The sequence below is a fragment of the Mustela lutreola genome, chromosome 7, assembly GCF_030435805.1.
Source record: "Mustela lutreola isolate mMusLut2 chromosome 7, mMusLut2.pri, whole genome shotgun sequence".
NCBI classification, from domain to species: Eukaryota; Metazoa; Chordata; class Mammalia; order Carnivora; family Mustelidae; genus Mustela; species Mustela lutreola.
In genome coordinates, this window is record NC_081296.1 from 6,219,436 (window position 1) to 6,246,088 (window position 26,653).

The 26,653-nt window shown below is 49.4% G+C and overlaps 1 protein-coding gene across 1 annotated transcript in view; it reads right to left on the minus strand.

The window, feature by feature from the left end:
- The window catches only part of ADAMTSL3 (ADAMTS like 3), a 339,850-nt gene that overhangs the window by 288,201 nt on the left and 24,996 nt on the right, over nt 1-26,653 (minus strand). Inside the window, exon 3 of the mRNA XM_059179851.1 lies at nt 5,315-5,434. Coding sequence (XP_059035834.1) covers nt 5,315-5,434 — 120 coding nt within the window. The remainder of the gene's footprint in view (nt 1-5,314; nt 5,435-26,653) is intronic.

The window sequence follows — 26,653 nt, forward strand, 5'->3', positions numbered from 1 at the left end:
TTAGGAAAATGACGTGGGTGCTAATTTCTAAGTGTGCTTAACCTCCTTCCGTCCCATGATGCCTGCCCGTAAGAGGAAGCGCACGCCAGAAAATCCACGGGGTCTGGCAGATGCACCTGCCACAGTTCCCTGCACCTAACAAGCATTAAAAAATGAAACACACAGACACACACACACAAAGAAACACAAAAATAAAAGACTATTTGTGCGAAACAACAAGTTCTGCTAACTTTTTTTTTTTTTAAGATTTTATTTATTTGAGAGAGAGAGCATGAGCTGGGGGCTGAGGGGGGCAGAGGGAGAGGGAAAAGCAGACTCCCCAATGAGCAGGGAGCCCACCATGAGGCTTGATCCCAGGACCCTGGGATCATGACCTGAGATGAAGGTAGATGCTTAACCGACTAAAGTGCCCGGGAACCCCGAGTTTCACGAACTTAAAAAAAAAAAGAGTTCCAACCAAGGAAAGCTAAGCCTAGAATAGACTTTCACATCGATCCCCATAATCGACCTCTGAGGCCCCACATGGAAAGCTTCAGTGAGCTGAAGGATAGAAAGACACATCACCCTCTTTCCCAGAGAGAGACACAGGCTGAGAGGGACCACCCGCCCCCACCGGCTATGGAGCAAAAACAAACTGCGGAATTCAAGACTCGACATTCAGCTATCTGCCTTCAAACAGGTCCTCTGTGGGGTCAGCTCCAAAACCACCATGAGGAAGGATGAAAGAATTCACCCCAGAGGCTGGCTGGCTATCGAGTCTTTGGACCACAAGCCCTTTGCTCGTTGTCCCAAACTACCCCGTGTCCACTACCCTGTGAAGCAACCAAATGTCAGGTTGTTGCCGCTCTGAGGACACATTTGCTGAATGGGAAGTCGGCGCCATTTTGACGGGAGCAGCCATGTTCCACCCAGACTTCGAAAAAGAAGGCATTGCTCGGTGATGTTGTAATTACGCGTGTAAATGACATCAGTATAGATAATTCTTGACTCCTGAAGGAGTTAAGTTTAAGAACGAGCTAAGGAAGAAACTCGGGAATATAAAATCCTTCCCCGGGTCTACAAAGGTCTCCAAGACTCTGTGGACGCCAAGGGTGGAAGCAGCTTTTTAGGAAAGGAGATCATTTTTGGGGTGATTCTCCTGAGAAAAGGAGCAGGATGCTTGAGGTCAGGGTGTCAGTCTCCGTTGTTTCACACCGCCTGGGTGTCCTTGAGTTGGTCACTCGCACATGCAGAGCCTCTGCTTTCTGGCTCGTAAAAGGAGGCGTCGGAGCCAGGTCTGCACCGGCTGTAAAATTCTATGATTCTCTAAGTAACCGTTTACTGCGCGGCTGGCAAGGCCACCTCGATAATCAGAATGACCCAATTAACACAGTGCAGTGTCGGCTATTCTAACTACAGTTGCAAAAAACAAAAATAAAATTTAAAAAGCCAGATCGTTGCAGAGTGGAAGGCACTCTGATCATGAAATCCAGTCACTTTATTTTTCAAAACAAATGGGAGACTCTGAGGACCAAAGAGGTCGAAAAGCTTTGTTAAATTATAAGCTGATTAGTAGCAGAAGCAAGACTAAGGCTGCCTGACGGGTTCTGCTTGCACCGAGCTGCGATCTTGCCCCTCCAGCTTCAGCCCTGCCGTCTGCACCAGCAGCTGCCTCGGACCCTGTGCCTTTTACGTGACTCATTAAACAGCCTCCATCACAGCTGGGCTTTACTGGCCGTGGGGTTATTCATTTTCCAGACACCTAACCTAGGAGACCCTGGAAGAGCGACCTGAAAGGCCTTCATGAAAGTGGGTCAGGGTAAAATTCTCTAGAAAGTCCTCCGAGAGCCGCTGAAGACAGCAAACATCTCTCCTCCACCTACTGGCTTCTCGTGTTTATCGGATGAGAATTCTGCAGGTAGGAGGTTCATGGGCAAGTTGGTCCCGATCCCAGAACTTCAGGAACCAGACCGCTGCCTCGACACCCCTCGCTTGCCGTCGCTCGGGCTTCGGGCGGCTGTGCAAATCTGCAGACCCCACAGGTGGGTACCTGGCCTCGGATGGCCCCTCCCTCAGACCTGGCTCTGCTCCTGGCCAGGCCGGATCTATGGATTCCAGCAGCCACTGGGCGTGGTGGGGCACCACCAGGACAGCTGTCCCCACCATGCTCCAGATATGGACTCTGCAGAGGGACAGCCCTGAAAACCTCTTAGGGACACTAGGAACTTTGTGCGGGGAGCAAAGCTGCATCCCACCCAGCGTGCCGCCTCGTGTTCTAATACGAGACGATTCCTTCCCAAAGCTACAACATACGGACACTGAACCCCAAATCCTGCTGGGTGCACCAGCTTGTCACATCTATCAGGCGTGATACTGTCTGAGAGAGGCCAGACTCACAGGGGTCCGTGCAATGTGTCTCCGTTTATGTAAAACCAAAAATAAAAAAGCAAAACTGGAATAGTGACAGAAGTCAGAAGGGGTGATACCTCGTGGTAGGGGTGAGACTTGGGGGCACAAGGAGCTTCCCGGGGGTTGGACATGCTCCGTTTCTTGATCTGGGTTTCTGGAATCGGGTGATTCCAAAGGTATGAAGGTATTTAGAAGTTCAGACATGTGTGTGCTTTACTATACACATGCTAAATAGAGCTCCATGAAAATCAAAGTATTGTGTGAGGCCCCCGACGTCAGCAGAGAACACGCTTCTTCCTTTCCTTCGGCGTGGGGGTGTCTGAGATTCTCCGGATGGGGTCTTTGCAAACCACAGGGGTCACAGGAATAGCTAGATCACAGGCTTGCAGGCACCCGGCCCGACACAGAGAGACTTTTGTGAATGACACCCTTTGATCCCTAAAGCATTTCCATGGGGTGGAAATGGCCACGTCTCCCCTCACACAGAGAGCACGAAGTCGCTTCATGACCTAAGGGGAAGCAGCGTGTGCAGAGTCACCCTGGAAGTCAGGCGTCAGAACACTGAGGCCAAACCAACACAGTCTGACTCCAGAGCCCATGAGACAGAGAGAACAGGAGCAGGAGGACAGGCAGGGCAGGAAGCAGAGCAGAGAGCCCGACGCAGGGCTCGATCCGGAGTCCCGGGATCATGACCCGAGCCCAAGGCAGACGCTTCGCCGGCTGGGGCCCAGGTGGTCCCAGAGCCTCTGTTCTTCACTGGTCGTCACGGTTCCTTGGGCGCTACAAGGTTGGGGGTTTCTGAAGCTGGCTGATCCTGGGCTCGTTCTCTTTTCCCTCCGCCCGAGCGGCCTGTGCCCGTGTGACACGGTCTGCACACTCAGCATTAAGAGGAAAGAGAACGGAGGCCTGGGCCACGGCTTCTCTCCACCGGACCACGCCCTAGAGTTCATTCGGGAGGCACACCGAGTTGGGTACAAAGGCCTACACGGTCTCCTTTCTTTGCCTCTACCAGCACAAAGCAGGTGCTCCTACTGCTCTTACTCACCTGATTCCTCCCCCTTGAGAGAAATGCGCAGTGGGGGCGACCCAGAATGTTTTCACGTGCTATTTGCTGGGACGTTCTGGAACACCGCGTCTTACTTTGGACACAATTTCCACAGCGTGCCAAACACAACGATCTGCTCTGGCCTTCTGAAAAGGCTGAGGAGGCTTATTTTCCTTTTTCTAGCTTGTCTATTGTTATGACATCAAATAGAAGTACGGCGTAATCCATAGAACCTGGAGAAGGCATTAAGTGCTCTTTAATTAAACGGGACGCGGCTCATGGCTTTCCAGACACCCTCTTTTATCCTCTACTGCCTTCCCAATTAGCTCCCTGGAGCTCTCACATGCCAACCTGCTGGATCATTGATTTCTCGATTAAAAGCGGCCATAAATTACAGGCCCTGTAAAAACCCACCGGGGAGAAGGGTGGAAAGCAACTTAATGACAGCTTGGACCCCATCCGCAGACAGGCCCGGCTGCCCACCCAGAGTATCAACTGGGCTCTGTTACGGGAACGTGGCATGATGCCTCGCCCGCCCCTGCCCCCCACGGCAAGAACTCACCCACGCACTTTTCCAGTCACTTGGAAAACAGACGGCCTGCTGCAGTTTTCTATGAAACAACTGGTCTCACCATTGCCCCTGAGCACCTGGCTGGCTCCCTGCCCACGGCTGGGGCTCTGTGTTCACAGCCTGCCCCCAGCCCAACCCCAGGGGCAGGGCAACATGTCCTAAGGGCAGGCGGCCCAGCAGCATCCTGGAGGACGGAAACGCGGCTGGGATGCAGGTGCCGGGGACAGACCACCATTCCTGCCGCCCTCGGCTGCCGACTCACCCTCCCTCACCAGGCCAGGAGATCTCCCACCTCACCTCAGGGCTCTGCCTGCCAGGCCTGCTCCCCTTCATCACACCCCACATCTGCCCACATGGCCACAGCGACCGCCCCAGAGCTGCAGCTCCCAAGAAGCACCGTCCACCCTGTAACTAGCATGTGGCAATCGGGCCCGAACTTGCCGTGTGGCCTTGACCACACAGAAGAGGACACCTCAGTCACCGGCCCATTCTGCTTTGCTCCATCGTGGGCGATGGAACCTGCAGGTGCCAGGTTCTGCCAGGTCTGCCCAAGCTCTCCATCACCTTCGCTCCCAGTGGACTGCCCCATGAACTCGGGCCCCACCAGCAAGAAACCTCTGCATCTGGCAGACTGGATGTGCTCTGCTTCCAACGAGTGGGGAGTGATTTCAGGGACACGCACGATCCTTGATGCTGTTAAGGCATCAGCGTGAGGTCCCTTCAGCGAAGCAGAGGGGAATCAGTCCTCAGTGCCCACCTCTTATGCCAAGCATAGCCTTGTTCTCCATGAGCCTCCGTGAAGGGACAGAAGCACACACACACACACACACACGCACACACACACACACACACACGCGCACACACACACGCACGCACACCTACCCTGTTCCTTTCCGCAAGATGGGCAAAAAGATCAATGTTGGCGCTGGTAAAAGAAAATAAATAAAAGCCAGGAGAGCAAAAGAGAGGGAGGCTTAAATCAGAAAACAATACTCTTGGATCATTTCAGATAATAAATAAATAAATTTAGTGATCACTAAAATGAATGACTCTATCACAGATTTCCAATAAAAATAAGAAAAAGTGACTCAAGCCAACGTCCCAACCAGAGCAAGAACCGCGCCCCGTGTGGGAAACTGTACATGCAAACGCGGGCAGCCCCGAGGTCACGGGATCCCTCCAGAGAGTCAAGAACTCGTTGTGCCAAGGGGAAAAAAAACACGACAATTTTCAAGTTATCTTTGAGAAACCATTTCCTGCCCACTGGCAAATGGCAAAGCCAAAGGGAGGCTCTTGGAGGAGGTTCTCACCTGGTCGTCGTAGCGGTACGTCAGGAACTGCTCCCCCGTGGTGTCTTCGAGAAAACTTCCCTGAGGCGAGAGTGCAAACTCGGGAAGGAAGTAGGCTCCAGGGGACTTCTCTGCCGTGGTCTGAAAGGCAAGGTCACCTGGTTACAAATAAGGCCCTGTGAGGACCCCCTGACAGGTAGGCAGTCCCCGAACTGGGTGATTCCCAGAGCACTTACCTGCTAACAGCTGTCCCAGAACGGGGCATGACCTTGCTTAGTAAAGGCCAAGGTGCAACACACCAGGGGTCTGGGTGAGGCACTGTGAGGCCAGGACACTCTGCTGGTCCACCTCAAACTCGCACACATGGTACCGACTCCCTGACACCCGCCCTCTCCCCACTGCCCACAACCTTGCAGAGTTTCAGCTACAGCACAGTTAACTTCAGATGCCAATCCACTGTGCCTAGGACTTTCATTTCCTTCCTTTCTTCCTGTTTTTTTTTGGTGAAAGAGTGAGAAACAAACTTTCTTCTTCACTATGAAAGAAACGCATGTTCACCACAGAAACCTTTGAAGATACCGATAAACACAAAAGAAAATATGTAAGTCACCCCGTAATCCCTCCAACCAATAATCACCACTTTTAATTGTTTGGGTGTATTTCCTTTAAGACTTTTTTTTTTCCCTCATAATGCTTTGGATGTTTATAGAAAAATCCAAGATGAAATAAACATGGCTTTGGCAGGGAGACTCCGTTTGGTTCAAGAAATGCCCAGACTCGGGCATCTGGATCACTAGACAGAAGCCCCCGTCGTCAGGGCTGAGGGGATTCAGGAAGAAGGACATCATCCCTCGGAGACTACAGGGGGTCCAATGGCCCGGTGGACCTCCTGCCATCAGTTGCCAATACCTTCAGCCAGGATCCTTGCCTTGACTGGTTGACAAGGAGGAAAGAGATAAAGGAGATGGCCCCCCGCGACACCGTGTGCAGCCCCACCTGGTCCAGGAACGCAGATCAGCGACTCTGCCTCCAACACGGCACCTCACTCCCCTGCTTGGGAAGGAATGAGTAAGAATCCAAGAAAGAGGCCACAGGTGCTACTCTGAGAAAAACACTCTCTGCAAACAGGAAGCAGGAGGAGTAAAAGTCCCCCTCAACTGCCTCGGCTCCCCCAATGGTCACATTCTCAAACTGCAGCAGGAACTACAGTTAAAGCAAAATATCCGGGGCGCCTGGGTAGCTCAGTGGGTTAAGCCTCTACCTTCAGCTCAGGTCATGATCTTAGGGTCCTGGGATTGAGCCCCACATCAGGCTCTCTGCTCAGCAGGGAGCCTGCTTCCCCCTGGGCCCCCCTGCCTGCCTCTCTGCCTACTTGTGATCTCTCTTTCTGTCAAATAAATAAATAAAATCTTAAAAAAGAAATGTGGGGCAAAACATCCATGTGATTGCCACACTATAACAAGGGCAATCAGTAGGTGACTGTCTCGGGAAGGCACAGAAAACAGACAACTCTAGGTTTTGGTTGGCACTAGACTGTTCCAAAAACTTCAGAAGTTTCCCATGACATTTTGTTCACACATTTGTCCCAGGGAGCAACAGGAATCTTCCCAGAGCCATGCGCCACCCCCGCACCCCATCTCCCTTGCCTTGCTTCAGAATGGCTAGCTTCAGTCTGGACTGCTCTGATCTGAAGTGAGGAAAACAGGACAGTCACCCAGAAGCCTTGACACAGGTTTTCTGGGTAAGTTTTTTCTAGCAGAATGCTCTCGTCTGTGGCGGCAGCTTTGCTTCAGAAATTAGTGGAGTCCCTACAGCCTGCCACAGTGCCAGGGGGGTAGGAGTCTTGCAGGGAAGTCTGTCCAGGCTCCAACAAAGGTGCGGAACTCGTCTATGACACCTGGCCAGCCGGTGCTGATGGCTGCTGGAGACTGTTGCTCTAAGTAGCCTGGGAAGGAAAGGGAAGAGGAGCTAATACCACAGACCCCACAGAGACAACCGGCTCTCAGACATTGTAGTGCTGTTTTATGGATCTCAACCTGAAACCCCAGAAAAAGCAAAAAACCTCTCCAGTACTCATGTTTTCACACCTCGGTCATATTTCGTGTAGGAAAAAAAAATATCGTAGACTCTCTGGCTTGACTATAGCTATAGCTAATCACCTTCTGCTTTCTGACCTGCTGTTTCCAATGGTTAAATTTTGTCAGGCTTAAAAAAAGAGAGAGAGACAGGAATGAAAATGTCCATGTGAAAAAAGAAGGTAAATTTAACAACAAGATTTCTTGCTTCTGTGTATGTTTCCTAGGTGTTTTGAGGATGTGTCAAAGTCACAAACACATCTAGGGAATACTCAGGGAAATCCTACATGACTGCAGAACAATGATGGGTTTCATCTCAAGACAGTTCCCTATAAACTGATTACCAACACACCTAGCAAATCGTCTGTAACGTTTAGTTGCTGTCATTGTGATTTGCCTCTATTGTTTTTAAAATTCAGAGACTCATAATTTTAAATGTGTAAGGAGGCTTGCCACCCACCACAGAGAAGAAGCCAGGCCTGGAGTCCACAAGCGGCTATGTATGAAGACACAGAAATCCAGTTACCAGAGAGGGGGGGCGGGAAGCCACATAGGGTCATCACCTGAAGACGGCTCCCTGAATACAGTGCTTTATGTGTAGTTGATCACATGTTCCACAGGTATTTACTGAGCACCTACTATGTACCCGGAGCCATTCTAAAAGCTATGGGTACCATGAGGAACAAGAAAGATAAGGTCCTTTTTAGGGAGGTTTCATTCTAATGGGAAGATGCATAATAAGCAAACAAATTCATAAGTAAGAGAATTAAAGTTCTCAGTGCTATGAAGAAAATAAATAGGGTGATATGGGGTAAGTTGAGTCTGCAGAAAGAAAGGGGGTCAGCGAGGCTGATCCAGGTGGACAAGGAAGAGAGTAGAGAGAGAGGTAGAGATGGAAGAATGGAAGAGGCAGGACACGTGGAGCACTGTGGGCCCAGGCAAGGGGTTACAGAACCACCAGGTGTATCTCAAACCTTGACTGGAGGTCATGGAGGATGGGTTAGAAGGGGGCAAGAAGGGAACCTATCCAAGGATGGAAGGCTGTTGCACTAATCCAGGCAAGAAGGGGTGATTCTTCGGATGAGGATGATGGCAGTGAAGAATGGGAGAGCTGATGGACGAGAGGTAGAACCTCCAAGACTTGCCGATGGGTGAGAAGAAGGGAGGAATCAAGGACCATTTCTGGGGTTTAGGCTTGAGCAACAGGCTATAAAGGAATGCCATGGACGGGCAGCCCTGGCAGGAAGAGAGGGCAGAGAGGCGATAATTCTGTTTGAGTCACGTGCAGTTTGAGATGCTAGGAGACATCCATGCAGAGAGCTTGAGTTGGCCATTTAATACGGACGTCTGGAGCTCAGAAGGGCAGTCTAAGACCAAAGACAGAGATCTGGAAGTCATTGTTGACATTTTCATACATTTATACATACACTCACACCTTCACAGCCATCCTACCTGAAAGGATCCTCCCTAGAGAGTTTGGCAGACGAGGGCTTCTGTCTGGGGCCCCTAATAATTCTCATGTCTGAAGGGGAGTAGAGAAGGAGCAAGCAGAAGAAGTTAAAACGAGGAATCCTTCAGAGAAGACTCAAGAAAAGAAGAGAAATCATGGGTCATGGAAGGATTCGGCATCAAAGAGAGTGGCCAACTACCTTGAATGCCTCCCAGAGACTGAATAAGACGAGGCCAGAGAAGGGCCCGCTGGGCGTAGCAACAAGGAGATCTTTGTCAACCTTGACAAAGGTAGGTACAGTGGAGCGGCGGGGACCATGGTCATGGGTTTGGGGACTGGACAGAAGAGGAAGACGAGACCAGGAAAGGACACTGAGAACAAGGCAATGGTGAAAGGGAATGTGGAAGTATGGGCAGGATTTTTAAAGACTGGAGAAGCGGGAGCGTGTGTGCTTGGTTATGGGAGTCATCGGGGGTAAGAGAGACAATGGAGGAGACGAGAGAGATCACTGCAGGAGGCCAACCCTTGAAAAGACAGAAGAGTGGGGTCCCACCTGTGCGTGGAGAGCCTGGCTTTCCTAAAGAGAAGGGTCCCTGGTCCACGTGAGTCTACACCATACCACACCCGCCGGCAGACCCCTGACTTTGACCCTCCATCTTCACTGTGCCTCCTCCTCCGACACCCTTCTACTGGGTCCCAAGGTTATCCACCTGTGTCTCTCTCCCCACTTTCTTACCTCCCAGCCAGCTCTCTCACCTGGGGCCCCCTGCAATTGCTCTCCAGCTCAAAGAGTAAGCCACCTCCATTGTCTCCCAAACAGCTGCCTTCTGCGGCGAGGTGGGACCGTCCTAAGCCTGCTGTGCGTGACACCTTTTGAAGACTCCTTTGGTCACACCACGCTTCTCTGAGATCAGAGGACTCACAACTCGGTTTCCCCATGATTTAAAACAGCTACAGACACTTGATTAGCTCCACTGAGCTTTCTTTTCTCTGCTTAAATTCGGATTGGGTAAAATGAGGTCTGTTTTGTGAGATTAAGAGTCACTTATGGTTTGTCTCAAAGTATCATGATTGTTTATTTAATGTTTTATTGTATTTGTTATTTTTGATGCAAAAAATTACCATCTTTAAATAAGAAAATGCCATTTCATTAAAGTCATCCAATAACAATAAAAAAAAAAAATGAGGTCTGTTTGCCTTACGTTTGATTCCTATCCCAGGCTTCTGCCTCACCCCCCAAGGCCCACTGAGGTGTTGCATGTTGGAGGAAGTTCCGTAGGGCTGAGAACAACATCTCTCTCGAGTCAGCCCATCCCCGACCGCAGGTGTGTGGGCAGTAAGGAGGGAAGACTGGTGGGTTCCACTACCTGAGCTACGCAGGACAGGATCCTTCTTCAGCAATTCCACCTACAGGGTTCAAGGTCACTGGTCCCTGGGCCACATCAGATTCCCTCCACACCCCCATCCCATTTTTGTTACCAAGAAAACAAGGAAGACTTTATACTTGTCTCTTTTTATCAAAATCCTTACTCCTGAGTAAATTTCTCATCATTCAAGAGTTGATTCTAAAACTCCACTCCAATTCCAGTCCTCTCCCTCCACAGCAGCAAGGGTGCACCAAGGTCACAGGGCACCTCCCTGAAAAGGTGTGCTGGGATGTCCCATGATTATGAAAGCCCTGCACTTGAAAAGCCCCTCTCAGTCTCCTAATCCAGCCTGTCCACCTCAGAAATCCTGCTACATGACCTGCAGCCTCTACCTGAATACCTTTAGTGACGGGGAGCTAACTCCTTCCCAAGGCAACAGGGATCTGTCAGAATCTAGGAGGTTCGCCGACACTGACTTGGTCAGAAGTGGCCCACGTCTCTCCAGCTGAGGTCTGAGGTGCCCCCGCCACCAGCACCGCTCTCCCGGCCTCCTCGCCCACAACATCCCCCGACACCTCCCCACAAACACACACATTCAGAACTGAATTCCCAAGCCTGAGCCCAGTAAGCATCTGAGTCCCAGAATTACAGAACGCAAGGAACTTCAGAGACACTCGTATCCTAGCCCCCCTCCTGGAGCAGGCGTTTCTCCTGCAGCATCTCTGACCGCCCCACGGAGGAGTCATAGGGAGCCCTCTGGAGAGAGAGCCGGGGAAGACAGAAATCAAGCACACATCTCATTCTGAGGTGAGTGCTGTGTGTCTCTCTTCACACGTGAAGGAACTAAGACACAGGAGGCCAGGTGAGCTGACCGGGGGCGCACGAGCTCCCAACAGCCGAGTGCAAGGTCACCTCTGTTCCGTTTCCCTGCCTCCAACAGTGGGAAACAGTCTTGAGAAGAACCGGGCCTTCCTTTGGGAGTCAACTGGCTGAGTTCAGCGGTGGCTTCCGAAAGCAAGTGTGGTGCTGGTAACAGGCCTCTGAGAACACGCGCGGACATCCTCACCCAGATGGGAGCGGACTTCTGACGTGTCAGGGAGGTGGCGTGCACGGCTCCTGGCAGGGTGCGGTGACCCAAGAGGTCAGGCCGAGGAGGAGCAGGACTGGAAGGGAAGGCGGGGGGAGGAAGCCAGGCCAGGGAGCGTGCAATCTTCCCAGGGCCCAGATCCAGGGCCCAGAGAGAGCCTGCCAGAATGCCTCACCCCCCGCCCCCCGCCACTGTCCGCAGCTGCCGAGTCACCAGGGATGGGGTCAGGAGGAATCCAAACGGCCCCTCCAGGGACTATGACTCTGAGACCTGGGGACGCAGCTGCGTCTCCAGCTCCCGTTCTAGCTGAAGACTTGGACTTTGGCAGGAGAAAATAACCGTACAATGTCAATTTGAAGACAAGATTTCAGGGTCCCAGGCCTTGATCTGTACCCCATAAGGATGGAGAATGCCTATCAGGACAGAGCAAAAGGCGTGGCTGAGACAATGAAGGAGAGAGAAGAGGAAGAGGAAGAGGGTATCCTCTAGTAGAGAGTGGGGTCGCTTATGCCTCGAAGGTCAGGCAGTCACAGTTAAGAAAAAATACAATGTGATTCTCATGGGAATTCCAGAGGCCAGTCTACACACTTCTCCCTCCCCACCAGTGTGGGGAGTGCACACCCCCTCCCCAGTGTGAACGCAGCTAAAGAGCCCCCCTCCCCCGCCTGCCCCACATCACTAACCTTGATAGCTTGCAGTCAGGGAAGGCCACCCAATCTTTTTGCCATGTGCCACCATGAAGCCACGTCTCTGCACTCTGAGAGCCAGACTGCACGGTCCCCAGTATACACGTCACTGTCCTGTCGCTGTGCATCCACCCACATTTGTGAATCACGCCTCTGTCTATACCCTTGTCATGGCCGCGAACAACACCCAGGAGCAGGGCTGAGACCCCAGCCTTCACCAAGTCAAGAAGAGCCCATCTCCGGGCCGGTGGTGACTTCACCCAACCACAGTCCCCGCCTCTCAGATGTCCACCTGTTGGCCCTTTGGGGATTCGAGAAACATCTTGCCAGATGCTTCACGTCTGCAGTGACACGGAGGATGCTCAAAGTCGAGAACAGAAGACCTGAGATCCCAACAGGTAGGTTGGGACAGAAGCTAAGCGCAGGAAGGCAAGTTCCTGAGCCATAATGCAGGACTCCTCTTACCAACACCAGCGCTTAAGGGGAGACTGTCAAGGTTCCCATCCGGGACATGAATGCCCAGGAACCCAGTCTCGATTCACAGCAACCAAGATCTGGAGGGGCGAGTTCACCATCTGGATGGGAGTATGGGACTGCTCCTCCCAGTGGTCATACTGGATGAGTCTGGAAGTGAGCCCCCAGGCGGAGCAGGCAGAACGCCCCAGTCCTGCAGATGGTCTGCAAGGACCACATTCTCTGGGAGGGTCCTGAGGGTTGCTCGTCCTGGCCTGGATGGCACCTGGAACCTTACAGGGTGCACCTGCCAGAGCCCAAGGGGGAAAATCAACTTAACCAATATTATTTAAACTCAGCATACCAACCACATTCTTGCTCCGAAAAGGCTGATGTGCTTTTTGTCTCTTGAACCTGCAATGGTTGTTTAAAAATTTAAAAAAAAAAAAAAAAAGGGAAACAGAAAAACCTTCCATTTTGTTTTGTCAAGTAGGATGTCATCATTCCAAGACTTTTCAAAGTCCTAGGTGTCCTAATACTTCCACACAGGACGCAATTTATATATGTGATACACACGCATATGTAAAACACACGCCCACGTGTACATATGAAAATATGAAACCCAGGTACCTCGGCAAGACTGGAAAAGTGGACTGAAAGAATATTCGTTTTCAGATTTTTGTTGTTGCTATTTTTGAACAGTTCTGCTAGGGATTTCAGATCTGTCTTCCCTGTTCACCATCAACTAATTAACATTGTTAGATCGATGCGCTGATACCGTTGGATTGAAAGACTGAGTATTTGGATCAGTGTCTGGGTCCACCTCGGCCACGTAGCTTCCAGCTTCACCTTCAACTCTGAGTCACGTTTGCAAAAGAAGTCCGAGCAGCAGATTTTCTGGATCCCTCCTAGAGCCGCTGGGCGGGGTGTGCCCTGCAAGCCGGCATATTCAGAACCAGCTGCTCCCCACAGAAGGTCATTCCCTGAATGGGTCCCAGTAAGACTCTCTTTGGCAAATGGGAATGGGGAGCTAAGAGACATCAGTCACAGCACCAGCCTGTGCCACTACACATGCACTATTTCATCTTCTCTCTTCCTCTCCTTCACACACACACGCGAACACACACACACACACACACACACACTGGCAAGCAGAACCGAGACTCACGGGTGAGAAGATCCTGCTGGAACAGATTTCATCATTCAGTTTCCCGACAGGAGAAAAGCCTAGAGTGGAGCCATGACACTCCCCTACATCCTCGGCACTCGGCCTTGGGCTTTGTGCGTGGAACACATTCACCAATTCGCTCCCTTTCGCAGACGGAAAGCCGCCCAGGCCGCCCCCACCAGCCCCCGGAACCCCCCTGACCAATGCCTGAATGTTGTCCCCGCCGCAGAGAGACCAGAGCACTGCGGCTGGGTAACACCAGCATCTCACACGGGGGAGATTTAGAAACTCCGCCGCTACCCTGATGGGGAGAGGCACGAAGCCTGCCCCTGCCCATGTACACAACACGGATCCTCGCCGGCTGGACCCACCCCCCCACCCCACCCCCAGATTTTAAGACTTCATTTTTCAAGACCTTGAAGTAAGCTGACCCCCTGGAATGAGCCTCCGTTTGCCAAATGTCACGTGGAAATAAGTCTACCTTAGAATACCTCGGGGGAAAACCACTGAGTATCGTGTCCCCTGGACAGGGCTCTACGGGTAAAGAGAGAAACTAGACGGACGCCACCTCAAACCTGACTGGACTGCAAACTCGCGAACCCAGGCCTTCCTCTCCCCCCGCCCCTCCTCCTCCTGGCCCACTCCTACGGGGTCCCCAGGAGTCAGCAGAGGAGGGGACCCCCCGGTTTCTGAGGACCTTGAGCTGCCGGCGAGGATGCCACGTGTGGGAACCATTCTGGGCCACCTCTCCGGCCCTCCCACAGCCCCCTTCCCCGAGGGGCCTCGGTGCTCCCAGGACACTCCCAGGCCCTGCGTGGGCACGGGAATCTGCACTTTGATCCGAAAGTGAAGGCTGTATTTTTCCCACAGCCTCCTCACCGCTAACACTCATGACTCTCTCTGGCAGAGAAAAGGCATCTTTGCTTTTTTAAATCGAGTACAAACAAGTCTCTTATTTTACCGGAGGGGTGGCAAGGGGAGATCCCCAGAGCCCGGCGCATCTCCCAGCAAACCTGGGTTTCGCAGCGTTGGTGACCCGGCCCCTGCGTGTTTGTGAAGCACCTACTACGCTCCAAGGCTGTTTCCGATGCAGAGAATTCAGCCGTTGACGGAACAGACGAGAATCGCTTTTCCCGACGAGCTTACAGTCTTAACGAGGTGAAGCAGGAAATGAACGGAAGAGAGAAGTCAAGGGCACGGCACCCCACGTGGGAGAGGACTCGGTGGGGAAAGACACAAATTGCGGTGTGGTTTTTTTTTGGTTTTTTTTTGTTGTTGTTTTTTAAGATTTTATTTATTTATTTGACAGAGAGAGATTACAAGTAGGCAGAGAGAGAGAGGAGGAAGCAGGCTCCCTGCTGAGTAGAGAGCCTGATGCAGGACTTGATCCCAGGACCCTGAGATCATGACCTGAGCCGAAGGCAGCGGCTTAACCCACTGAGCCACCCAGGCGCCCCACAAATTGCGGATTTAAGCAGAGCGGTCAGCAGGTGACCGGACGAGCACCGGGTCACACACAACGGATGAATCGCTGACCGTTCCAGCCAAAACCAAATTAAAAAAATAAAAATACACAAATAAACAGAGGGGTTAGGGGAGGCGCAGGTAGGTCAGGGTGCCCTGTGGCATCACTTTTTTTTTTCTTTTTCTGATTTTCAAAAATGACAAATTGGAGCCTGCCGTTTTCCTGGGAGGTTTCGAAATATCTGTGTTCTCCAAGACTCCGGCTGGGATCGCAGGGCTCTGGATCCGTCGGCTCCTACCTACAGCCGCCATGGGACCCCTTGCTCCTTGGCCCCAGTGGCTCTCCGCCTGCACAGCCGCCCAGCTCTGGCCCGGCCAGGCCCCAGTGCTCCTCCCTGGGAGTTCCAACATCTCCTGCTTCCGGGGAGCCAGAGCCCAACCCGCCGGGCCCCAATAACACAAGCACAGTGTAAGCGTGCAGGAAACACTACTCGCTGACAACCAATCACTTCTGCAGGCATGCTATCTCTGCCGTCAACCTCGGAGTCCATTCCTGGGTATCGGGCAAGTCTGCAGGCGTACCTCACGCATGAATCTGCATTAACTCAGTAGCAAGGAAGCAAGAAGAAAAGAGAGAGAAGGAAATAGAGAAAGAAAAAGGAAAAAAGGAAAGAGGAAAATAAAAAAGCATTCCCAGCTCTTCCTGATTTGGCGGTGAGACACCACCCAACCTGACACAGTCCAGAAACACGTCAGGAACATATTCATGTTTATTCAAGATTTTTTTCTCACCCCCACAGCTTTATTTCTTTCAGGAAACAGCTCGTCGGTGTGGCTGAAATCATGCAGGCTTTCAAAATGTGGCCTTCCAAGGGAAGAGAAAGACAGAAATGTGCTGTTTGCACATACTCTGAAAAACATTTATATGCATCATCAGCTGGTTTGTTTTTCTAGGCTTAGCAGGGCAGGAAGTCTCCAGGGCTAACACGTCAGCAGAGCTGCCAAATGTGCAGAGGGGGTGCTCCTGCCTTTCGGGATTCTTCAACCAACAAGACGTGAGGAAGACGGTGATGTAGACACAGGGTGTCGTTGGTCCATGTGGATAAAGTGGCAGGACGCTTATTTCCACAAACTACCCAAAAAGTAGAGGTTTTTCACATAAAATGCTAAGGATGCCTTGAAAACAAAAAGCGATGCTTCTATAAAATTAAGCAGCTAACAAGGTGCCTGGGTGGTTCAGTTGGTTAAGCATCCAACTCTTGGTTTTGGCGCAGGTCGTGATCGCCAGGTCGTGAGATGGAGCCCCCGTCGGGCTCCACACTCAGTGGGGAGTCTGCCCAAAACTCTCTCCCTCTGCCCCTCTGCCTCTCCCCCCTGCTCACATGTGCTCTGTTCTCTCTCAAACAAATAAATAAATCTTTTTTTTTTTTTTAATTAAGAGGCTAACATCAACCCCAGTGGTAACAGAGCCATACTGGAACCATAAATCAGTGGGAGAAATTATTACAAATGCATTACTTTTTGTTAGAAAAGGAAAAGAGAGAGAAAGACAAACTATAATCTTTGACCCAAATGGGGTGTTGGTCAAGGTACAGATTTATGGATTTAAGGTGAAATATTTTAAGGTCCGATTTTAATTTCTTAATGATAATGGAATGAGAAATCATTTCTTTTGAGTGATTAACACAGCCCCATATCATTACACATTTGTTTGACATGAAAATGTCACATCGTTTTCAGTCCTGCGTAAACACAGGATTCGTTTACTAATGGTGCCAGACATGTGGAGAATCACAGTCACACACCAGCCACACTTGGTGATGCTGGACACCTGTTACAATTTGGGGATAGACAATCTTAGAAAGGGGGCCGGATCTGAAGTTGGAAGTCCAGGCTCCAGCCCACCTTCCCAGGAGACCATGCGGTTTCTGGAACCTGCTTCCGGTCTCCAGGTCCTGCTCACCACATCGTTAAATAGGAGGGCGGTCTTCAGTGAGCTCCGAGGTTCCCCACAACTGGAGGGAAACCAGGCAAGAAGATGAAGGTGTAGTAATTTTGTTTGCTTACTGTATTTTTGTATTATCAAAGGAATATTGTTGGTATGAATTTAGAAATCCTCCAGCACACACAAAAATACCAAAAAACAAAAACAAAACAGAACAAAAAAATACCCAGCAGTCAAAGCAAAACTCCAGCATCCTTCCTAAGGAGAGTCATTGCATTTTCTTAACCGAAAGCAGGCCCAGGAGAGAAGAGCAGAGTGACCCCCTTAGTGACTCAAAGGCCCCTCAGATAGAGCCTCGTGAAGCCCCATGGTAAAAGGAAAACACAGAATAATTTCGAGATAAAAGACCTTAACATTTTTCTCCACGCCCATCTCCCACCCCTGCCACTACCGAGGGGGAGCTCTGGAAGGAGCAGGTGAGAAACCGAGACTCAGTTTCCTCACCTATAAAATGGAGGTGAAAACCATATACGTCCCCCAACTACTTAATAAAATAATGCAAATGGCAGTGCTCTTACAGTTGTTAGAAAGCTGCACGGTGTCTGATACCATGACTGTTATCACAAAGTCCCCAAGATACGTTTTTGTTTTTTTAAAGATTTTACTTATTTATTTGACAGGCAGAGATCACAAGCAGGCAGAGAGGCAGGCAGAGAGCGAGGAGGAGGCAGGTTCCCTGCTGAGTAGAGAGCCTGATGTGGGGTTCCATCTCAGGACCCAGAGATCATGACCTGAGCTGAAGGCAGAGGCTTTAACCCACTGAGCCACCCAGGTGCCCCCCAAGACACGTTTTTTGTTTTTTGTTTTGTTTTGTTTTGTTTTTTTAAAAGATTTTTTTAATTTCTTTATCATGTAGGCAGAGAGGCAGGCAGAGAGAGAGAGAGAGGGAAGCAGGCTCTCCGCCAAGCAGAGAGCCCGATGTGGGGCTCGATCCCAGGACCCTGAGATCATGACCTGAGCCGAAGGCAGAGGCTTAACCCACTGAGCCACCCAGGCGCCCCCCAAGACACGTTTTTAATAGAAGTAACAACATAAGCATGTCCCGAGTCCCACCTCTGTGCACCCGCTGGGCTAGGCAGCAGAAAGCCAGCAAGGCACAGTCCGCGCCCTCGGGAGCCTGCCGACTCGGGCTGGGTACTCAGAACCCTGGGAGCATATGAGAGGGACGAGGCGGGGGAGGGAGGAGGAGGTCGCTGAATGCATCATGAACACAAGAGTCACCACGCTGAGATGTAAAGAACAAAGAGGAATTAGGACAATGGGGAAAAGAATGGGGGAGCGGAGCCTTCTAGAATAACACAGGCATGATAAACAGTGTGGACAAACCAGAAGACTGGAGAGAGCAGGGCAGGTTGGACGCGTGGCAAGTAGCCCTTTGTGGCTGTAACACAGAAGGAAAGAGAAGCCAGGGGAAGCTGGAGAGGCAGGCTTGGGCTGGGGAAGGGGGTCTGGTGGTGCAGATCCAGAAGTCCGTTCTTATCCTTGGGAAGCACCGGAGGGATTAAGTAGACATGTGAGACTATGACTATGCAGACCGGATAGGAAGGGGTGAGACACAAGGCCAGGAGACCTACAGTAGGCTCCTGTAGTACCCAGCAAAGAACCAATGGTGGCAGTGAGGACAGAGCAGGGAATGAGCCCTAACAAGACAACGTATCTCAGAACTCAAGAGAACAATCATGCCAGTGTGTTTCAAAGATTATGGATACATGAAAATGTTTTAGAAAAAAATCAAAATGATGAAAATGGACTCTAAAAAAAAAAAATGGAAAATCTCAATGGTCCTTTAACCACTAAAGAAATAGAATCCCTATATAACATTCTTCCCATGGAGGAAACAATACATCCGGAAGGTTTTAGAGGTGAGCTCTACAAAATATTTGAAGTGTAAGTAATTCCAATCTTAAAAATATATATATTTAAGGAACAGAAAAAGAGAACCCCTCAATAATTCATTTCATGATATTATCACCTTGATAACAAAACCAAGCAAGAACAATGCAACAAGGAAATTACATCTCAACCTCACTCTTAAAATGAATGCAAAGTCCCGAAATAAAATATAAGTAAAGTAAATCAAACACTGTGTACAAAGAAACCATCCACGGAAGGGCAGATCAATCAGTCGTGGCAAATTTGTGCCCTGGAACCCAACAGAACAGGAAAAGGGAATGATCTCAGCTTCGCACATCGACCCAGATGAAATTTCCAAGCAAAATTCTGGTCGGCATGGAGCAGAACAGGGTATGATTTCATTTGTATACAATTCAGAAAGGGCTGACGCCACATAATGTATGATTGGGAGATACAGACTCAAGAGGCAAAGGCAGTTAGACACAAAGCACACCTTTTCTTGTGGTTAGCAGATGGGAGAATGTGACAAGAAAGGGACACACCAGGAGGTTCAGGGCTACTGACAATGTGGCATTTCATGAGCTCCACGCTGAGTACTCAGGTGTCTATCCCATCATTGTTCCTGGATCATCGCCTGTACAGTTGTGCAGGTCGGGTACTGCACACAAGCACAGGACCACCCTCCATTAAAAATCATGTTATGGTTTTTCTCAGAGCACCTGAGTGGCTCAGTCAGTTAAACGGCTGACCCTGGATTTGGGTTCAGGTCATGATCTCGGGGTCTTGAGATCGAGATCGTGTTACACTCCAACTCAGCAGGGAGTCAGCTTCAGTGTCTCCCTCTCCCTCTGCTTCTCCCCCCGCCCAACTCTACTCCCCGCTTCTCTCAAATAAATAAATAGATCTTTTTAAAAAATCATGTTTTCAGCTTAGGGTGGAAATCATTCCACAACACACGTAAGTCAAACCATGATGCCGTGTGCCTTAAACCTATACAGTAATATGTCAATTACAACTCAGTGAAATTGGGAAAAAAACATATTATATCAATTTCCTTTATATATATTACATATATTTCTTATTTAGAGATAACAAAATAAGTTTTAAGTTAGACCTGTAGTACATGCGTGTTTATATTTCGCACTAAATAAACATACCCTCTTATCAATGGGGAAGTGGTGGCTCATTCAAGAAATTCTTCAGAACGATAGGTAAATTAGGAAGAAAAAGGAGAAGTTCAGATCCCTCCTCAATCAATTCCATGTGAAATCAATTCCATGTGAAAAAATATATAAAGGCTAAAAAATATATATATATATCATATATAATATATATTTCTGCTATCTTATAGAATCAATAATCATGCATGTAAAGCAGATTTATCTATAAGATTATCTATAAAATTCTATCTTATAGAATCAAGAATCAGGAGAGAAAAGTCTGCTACCCACCCAACTGTCTTCCCAGTGTAAGTTACTTTTTCTTTCATCCAGAACTTTTGAACACACCTAGGCTAGCTGATGTAAGTAAACATCTACGAATGTGTCTTCCTAAAAAAACCATTTCTACTGACTGCTTTCTTTCTGTGGGGGGCGGGGGAGTACACTCTCCCATTGGTGTGTTTCACATTTTTGTTGAAACCAGACATCTTAAAGAACAGAATGTGGCAATTCAGAAAGCTTCTCATGTTCACTCTTAGAAGTCAAACACTGTACCCCTATATGGGTGCGTCTCCGCTCATGTCCTTTTCCACTGGTCCTGACTACAACCCTTTCAGGCTCAGCCTTGTTCTCATTCAAGGACATTCAGTTGTCAGAGCTGCTTCACTGTGGCCTCCTCCCCATCCGTTCCTCTCCCTCCAGCCCCTCTGCCGCTGCAGCTGTTGGAACGCTAGGTCCCCTCAGTCTGCTCTCCATGCCTCTCAGCGTTTCCCTGGAGACTGCCACTTTGTGGTTCTCCACTGGGTTCCACCATCCTTCACCTCACTGCATTGCTTTCAGTTCATCTACTGTCTTTTCACCTTAAGACAGCCCTTTGGGAACTTCTCAAACCCAACACCCTAAGAACAAATAATCCAGTCAAGAAATGGGCAGAAGACATGAACAGACATTTCTGCAAAGAAGACATCCAGATGGCCAACAGACACATGAAAAAGTGCTCCACATTACTCCATGTCAGGGAAATACAAATCAAAACCACAATGAGATACCACCTCACACCAGTCAGGATGGTTAAAATTAACAAGTCAGGAAATGACAGATGCTGGCGAGGATGTGGAGAAAGGGGAACCCTCCCACACTGTTGGTGGGAATGCAAGCTGGTGCAGCCACTCTGAAAAACAGCATGGAGGTTCCTCAAAAAGTTGAAAATAGAGCTACCCTATGACCCAGCAATTGCACTACTGGGTATTTACCCTAAAGATACAAATGTAGTGATCCGAAGGGGCATATGCACCCAAATGTTTATGGCAGCAATGTCCACACTAGCCAAACTATGGAAGGAACCTAGATGTCCATCAACAGATGAATGAATAAAGAAGATATGGCATAAACACATACACACACACACACACACACACACACACACACACTGGAATACTATGCAGCCATCAAGGATGAGGAACAGATTAACAAAAAATCAGGGAAAGACATGAATAGGAAACCCATAAATGAAGACACGAACATAACCATTAAACTTATGGATATCACCACCAAGTAAAAAAAAAAAAGATCTCAAACACTTATCTGATTGGCAAAGTCTCTTTAAAATACTACCCGGAGCCAGCAAGGGTCATGATTAAAACACACTGTAGCAAACTAGACTTTCAGATGTTTAAATTCAGATAAAGAACCACTGCCATCTTCCCTTTTAAAAACTGCACAAAAAAATTGCTGTCTCCCAAATATAATGTCAGAACAAACCCATGTTTAAAAGCTGAACTGGGTGGGGGCGCCTGGGGGGGCTCCGTCGGTCAAGTGTCTGCCTTCAGCTCCGGTCCTGGGGTACCTCAGGGTCCTGGGATCGAGTCCCATGTTGAGCTCAGCGGGGAGCCTGCTACTCCCTCTCCCTCCACCTGCTGCCCCCCACCCCGGCTTGTGCTCTCTCTCTCTCAAATAAAATTAATAAAATCTTTAAACAAAAACTCTGAACTGGATAAAAGTACGGTACCAGCTGGGGACATGAGGCACTTCAGCACACCCGTGGGGCACCTTCCTTCAGTGTTTTTGAGCAGCAGCTCTATGCCGGACCACGTGAGAGCCCCAATGACAGTGGTGAAAGACACGGACCCCAGTCTGCCTTCAAGGAATTTATATTCTCGAGAAAGTATCACCAGAGCATTTCAGACCAATTTTGCTAATTTTAAAATATGGGAATTATATGCCTGCTGGACCTCCCAATCTGAGAACCACTACTGAGGAATGTGGAAGCATCGCTCCAAGTTACTTCCATGCAAACACGAACCTCCCTGGGTCCGCTTAAGTCCTAAGTAGCTTATGGGGGAGGGAAGGAAGGGGACAGAGCTTTCACCTGCTCCAGACTATGGAAAGTTCCAGCTGCACTCTGGTTCTCTCCCTGCAAGGTGAAGAGAACGCGGGAAATTAGCTGGTGGTGGCCCGCATGATGTAGGAAAGATGGAACACAAGACATTCTGGCCCCCACCTCTTCCCGAGAAGTCCTGTGTCCAGTCCAGTAGCCACTGGGCAACGCAGCAAGCAGGTGTTCCAAACATGACCACGGCCGTCCCCCCAGGGCATGTCTGAAACCACAGATCGTACCAAACCCTGGACAGCCTATGTTTTTCCCTACCCGTACCTACCTATGATGGAGTTTAATGTATAAATCATAAAACAGTAAGAGATGAACAGCAAGAACCAGGAACAGAAGAGCAACTGTAACAATACACGGTAGGAAAGGTTACGTGAATGTGGTCGCTCTGTGTCTCACAGCATCACCCTTCTGCTGCCCCTTCGTCTTCCCAGGAGGACGGGAGGTGACACCACACCTGCGCCAGGAGATGACCTGAGCTGGATGATACTGGCGTGACGTAGCGACAGGTGGCTGGTGACCTTCTGAGAAAGTGTCAGAAGAAGGATCACCTGCTTCAGGGCTGCAGGTGATCCCAGGTAACCGGGGCTGTGGGACAGGAAGCTGCGAGGGAGGGGGACTCCTGTGTTCTGAGCTGGGACGGGCTGTAGGTGGAAATTAACACCTGACTTCAAAGTGTGCCCAAAGGCGCGGTGAAGCATCTCACTGAGAATTTGTTACTCTGAGTGCATGCTGACATCGCCATATTTGGTATTTGGGGTAAAATGAAACACATCACTGAAACCGATCTTGTTTCTTTTCCCTTCTTTTAACCCGGCTCCTGGGAACCATACAGAGACATCTGCAGCTTGCATCGCATTGCTTTTGAACAACACATACAGGACCCCGGGGTGGCTCTTACTCCCCTGCAAGTGCTGAGAAGGAAGAGCCCTGGTCTAGGACAGGCGGGCGTCCCCAGCCTCTCTACTCACCAAGAAGCAGAGCTGGCTTCAAGACGAAGCACATGACACCTAAAGGGGCTTCAGAAAGGAATAATCCAGACCGCACAGCACTGCAGACTCCACGCCCAAGGAGTGTCCACCTGTCACCCAGCTGTTGGCTCTGGTGAGAACGGCCATCAATCGCAAACCAGCGTGCACCAACCAGTTTAATTGCAAGAACATGCCTCAGAGAGCCCACCTTCCAACACTGCAGTGGAGCCGAATAGCCAGATTCAACATGATTCTTGAACAAGAAGCCATAAACCGTGTGGGGCGCCTGGGTGGCTCAGTGGGTTGAGCCTCTGCCTTCGGATCAGGTCATGATCCCAGGGTCCTAGGATCGAGTCCCGCATCTGGCTCTGCTCAGCGGGGAGCCTGCTTCCCTTCCTCTCTCTCTGCCTACTTGTGATCTCTTCTGTCAAATAAATAAAAAATAAAAGCTTTTTTTAAAAAAGAAGCCATAAAGCCTCACGAACATCTTCCGTGTCTCTGGATACCAGCAGCCGCACGTCAGCCCCGCTCAAACAGCGGGATTCCAGGTCTTTCTCCCGCTCGGCCTGTGCCCCACAGTCAGAAGCCGGAGGCCATGGTAAAGAGCCGCACGATGTTGTTGGTTGTGTGTACGCGTACTGACTCGTGAACGCATCACAAACCTTCCTGGGAGGAAACCGGGCCTTACATACCGTTGCTTAAAACCTGCTGGAAAGCGTCTTTACGTTTTTAGATGGGAAAATGGTGGAGCGGCTCGGAGGGCCGCCGGGCTCGACTCAGGGGTCTGTGACAGGTTGTAAAAGAGAGGCATCTGCTACTTGGCTTCGGGCAGAAACCCAGGCAGTGGAGAGGAGGCCAGACCAGAAGGAAGGAGGAGGGAGAGGAGCCAGCTGCCAGAGAGAGGCTGGAAAGAGCCCATGTGGGGTTTCGACACGTCCACGGGGAGGTGGCCAGGAAAGAGAGTCTCAGATTCCGGGGGCCCGGCTCCCGCTGCGCCTTCCCTCGGGAAGATACGAGAGGAGGAAGGAGCGACCTCGTGGCCGGGTGCCTCCTCGGCCCTGGGCATGGACCAGGGGCTGGGCAGAGTCTGTTTAAGCTAATCTCACCTCCACCCCACCCTGCCAGGCAAGTTCAGGTCATCCCCATGTTCCAAATACGGGGAAAACGCTGAGGTTCTCAAAGAAAAGAGAGTTGTGTGACATTGGTTAGGGAGGAGCGCAGCCTGTTGGAAAACTCATTCATTTCCTCTTCACAGAGCCATACAGCACAGAAAATCATTTTTCTTTGGGCATAAAAAAAGAATGAGGCTAAACACTGAGAGGAAGACATACAAGGATATCTGTGTGGCATCGAGGTAAGAAGGGACTTCTCTAAAAAGGCTCAGAAAAAGGCAAATTGTAAATGATAAGAGGAATAAACATCTACCCATTCATTTATTCAATTAGTAGTTGTTGAACACCAAATACCGCTCTAGGTACTTGGGGTACATCGCTGAACGAAAGAGGTCCAAGTCCTTACTCTCCAGGAACATATTTGCTCCAGAGACTCTACATTAAAGCTCAAATAAACACTTTTGTTCACCATAGAATGTAAAAATGTAGGCCACTGGCTGAGAAGAGATGGTAAGTGACAAAGGATTAATGTCTGGAATATACAGATAATGGCTACAAATAAGCTAGACCAAGAATACTCAGAAAAACTCCCGAGTAAAAAGTATGCATAGGCAATTCTCAGGTGAAAACCGAATATATGAAGTACATATGAAAAAGGGAGTATTTTGCTAGTCATCAAGAAAATACAAATTATAACATCAAAAATGTACCATTTTACAATCAAGAAACTGACAAAAATGAAAAAGCCTGACAACATCCAGTGTTGGAGATAATGTGGTGTGAGTGTTCCTGGCTTTGGGGTTGGACTAGAAACAGGTACCAGGACTTCAGACAATGACTTGACGGTAGCTGGTAAGGGTGAAGACAGGTGTATCATTTCACCCAGAATTTCCACTCCTAGACCTGAGAGAAATTAATCTCCAAAAGAAAGATGGATGGAATTATTCATAAACATTAGAAACAACCTTAATTAAATGTCCTAGGACATTTAACTAGAACAGGAGAATGAATACATAGCGTTTAACGTCTCCATACAGCAGAATACCACAGAGCAACAGACATGAATGAATGGAATCTCCAGTAAACACTGATGATTCTCATTGACAGGATGTTGGGCAAGAAAAACAAGCTGCAGAAAACTCTGTAGGATTCCATTTTTTTAAAGATTTTATTTATTTATTTGAGAGAGAGAGAGAGCATGAACAGGGGAGAGGCAGAGGGAGAGGTTAGAAGCAGGCTCCCCACTGAGCAAGGAGCCCGATGCGGGACTCGATCCCAGGACCCCAAGATCATGACCTGAGCTGAAGGCAGACACTTAACTGACTGAGCCACCCAGGCGCCCCTCTGTGTATAATTCCATTTATATTAAGTTTTAAAAGTACAAAACAACACTATATACTTTAAGAATACGTAGGAATCTATAAAGACAAGGAAGGGAACTATAAACTCAAAATTCAAAGGAGTCTTTACCTAAAGGGACAACAGGGAGAGAAAGAGAGAAATGTGCCTAGGTCTTTGTATTGACAATGTTTTATTTCCTAGAAGCTAGAAGGTAGTGTGCCCTATGTTATCACTTAATCCTTTCTAATTCTTAATTATTACACAATAAAAAGATTTGGGCAGACTAAACATAAATGTCAAAGAGAACAGAACAGTTATGGGAAATAAGCCAGGATTCTCAAGCAATAAACCAGTGCTGCTATTGATAAGTCCTAAACAGGCCATCTTTGCTTTGAACTTCAACTCTACCAGCAAGCCCTAAGGTTGGAATATCATTGCGAAGTGTGCAGCCAGGGACACAAAGTACTATTACATGAGAGAGAAACCTTCCATGTTTTTTCAAACAGCAGAATGAGAAAACACAAACCAAAGAGGTAGAATAGAAGGTCTCGGGCTGTCAAAGGCTAAGCCAGGTCTTCCGGATGTCTCAGGGCCAAGGCCGCCCCACAGGAGAGGCTCAAGGGTGCACGTGGAAAAGGCCCCCGACTGGCAGATAAAGGGACACGCTACCGAACTCAGTGAGGGCCCAGGAGAAGCAAAGCGCGGTGCTGGATGGACTGGGGGTGACTGGATGGGACCAGAAGGCTTCAACAGGACCCATTCTCTACTTCTCACAGTATCT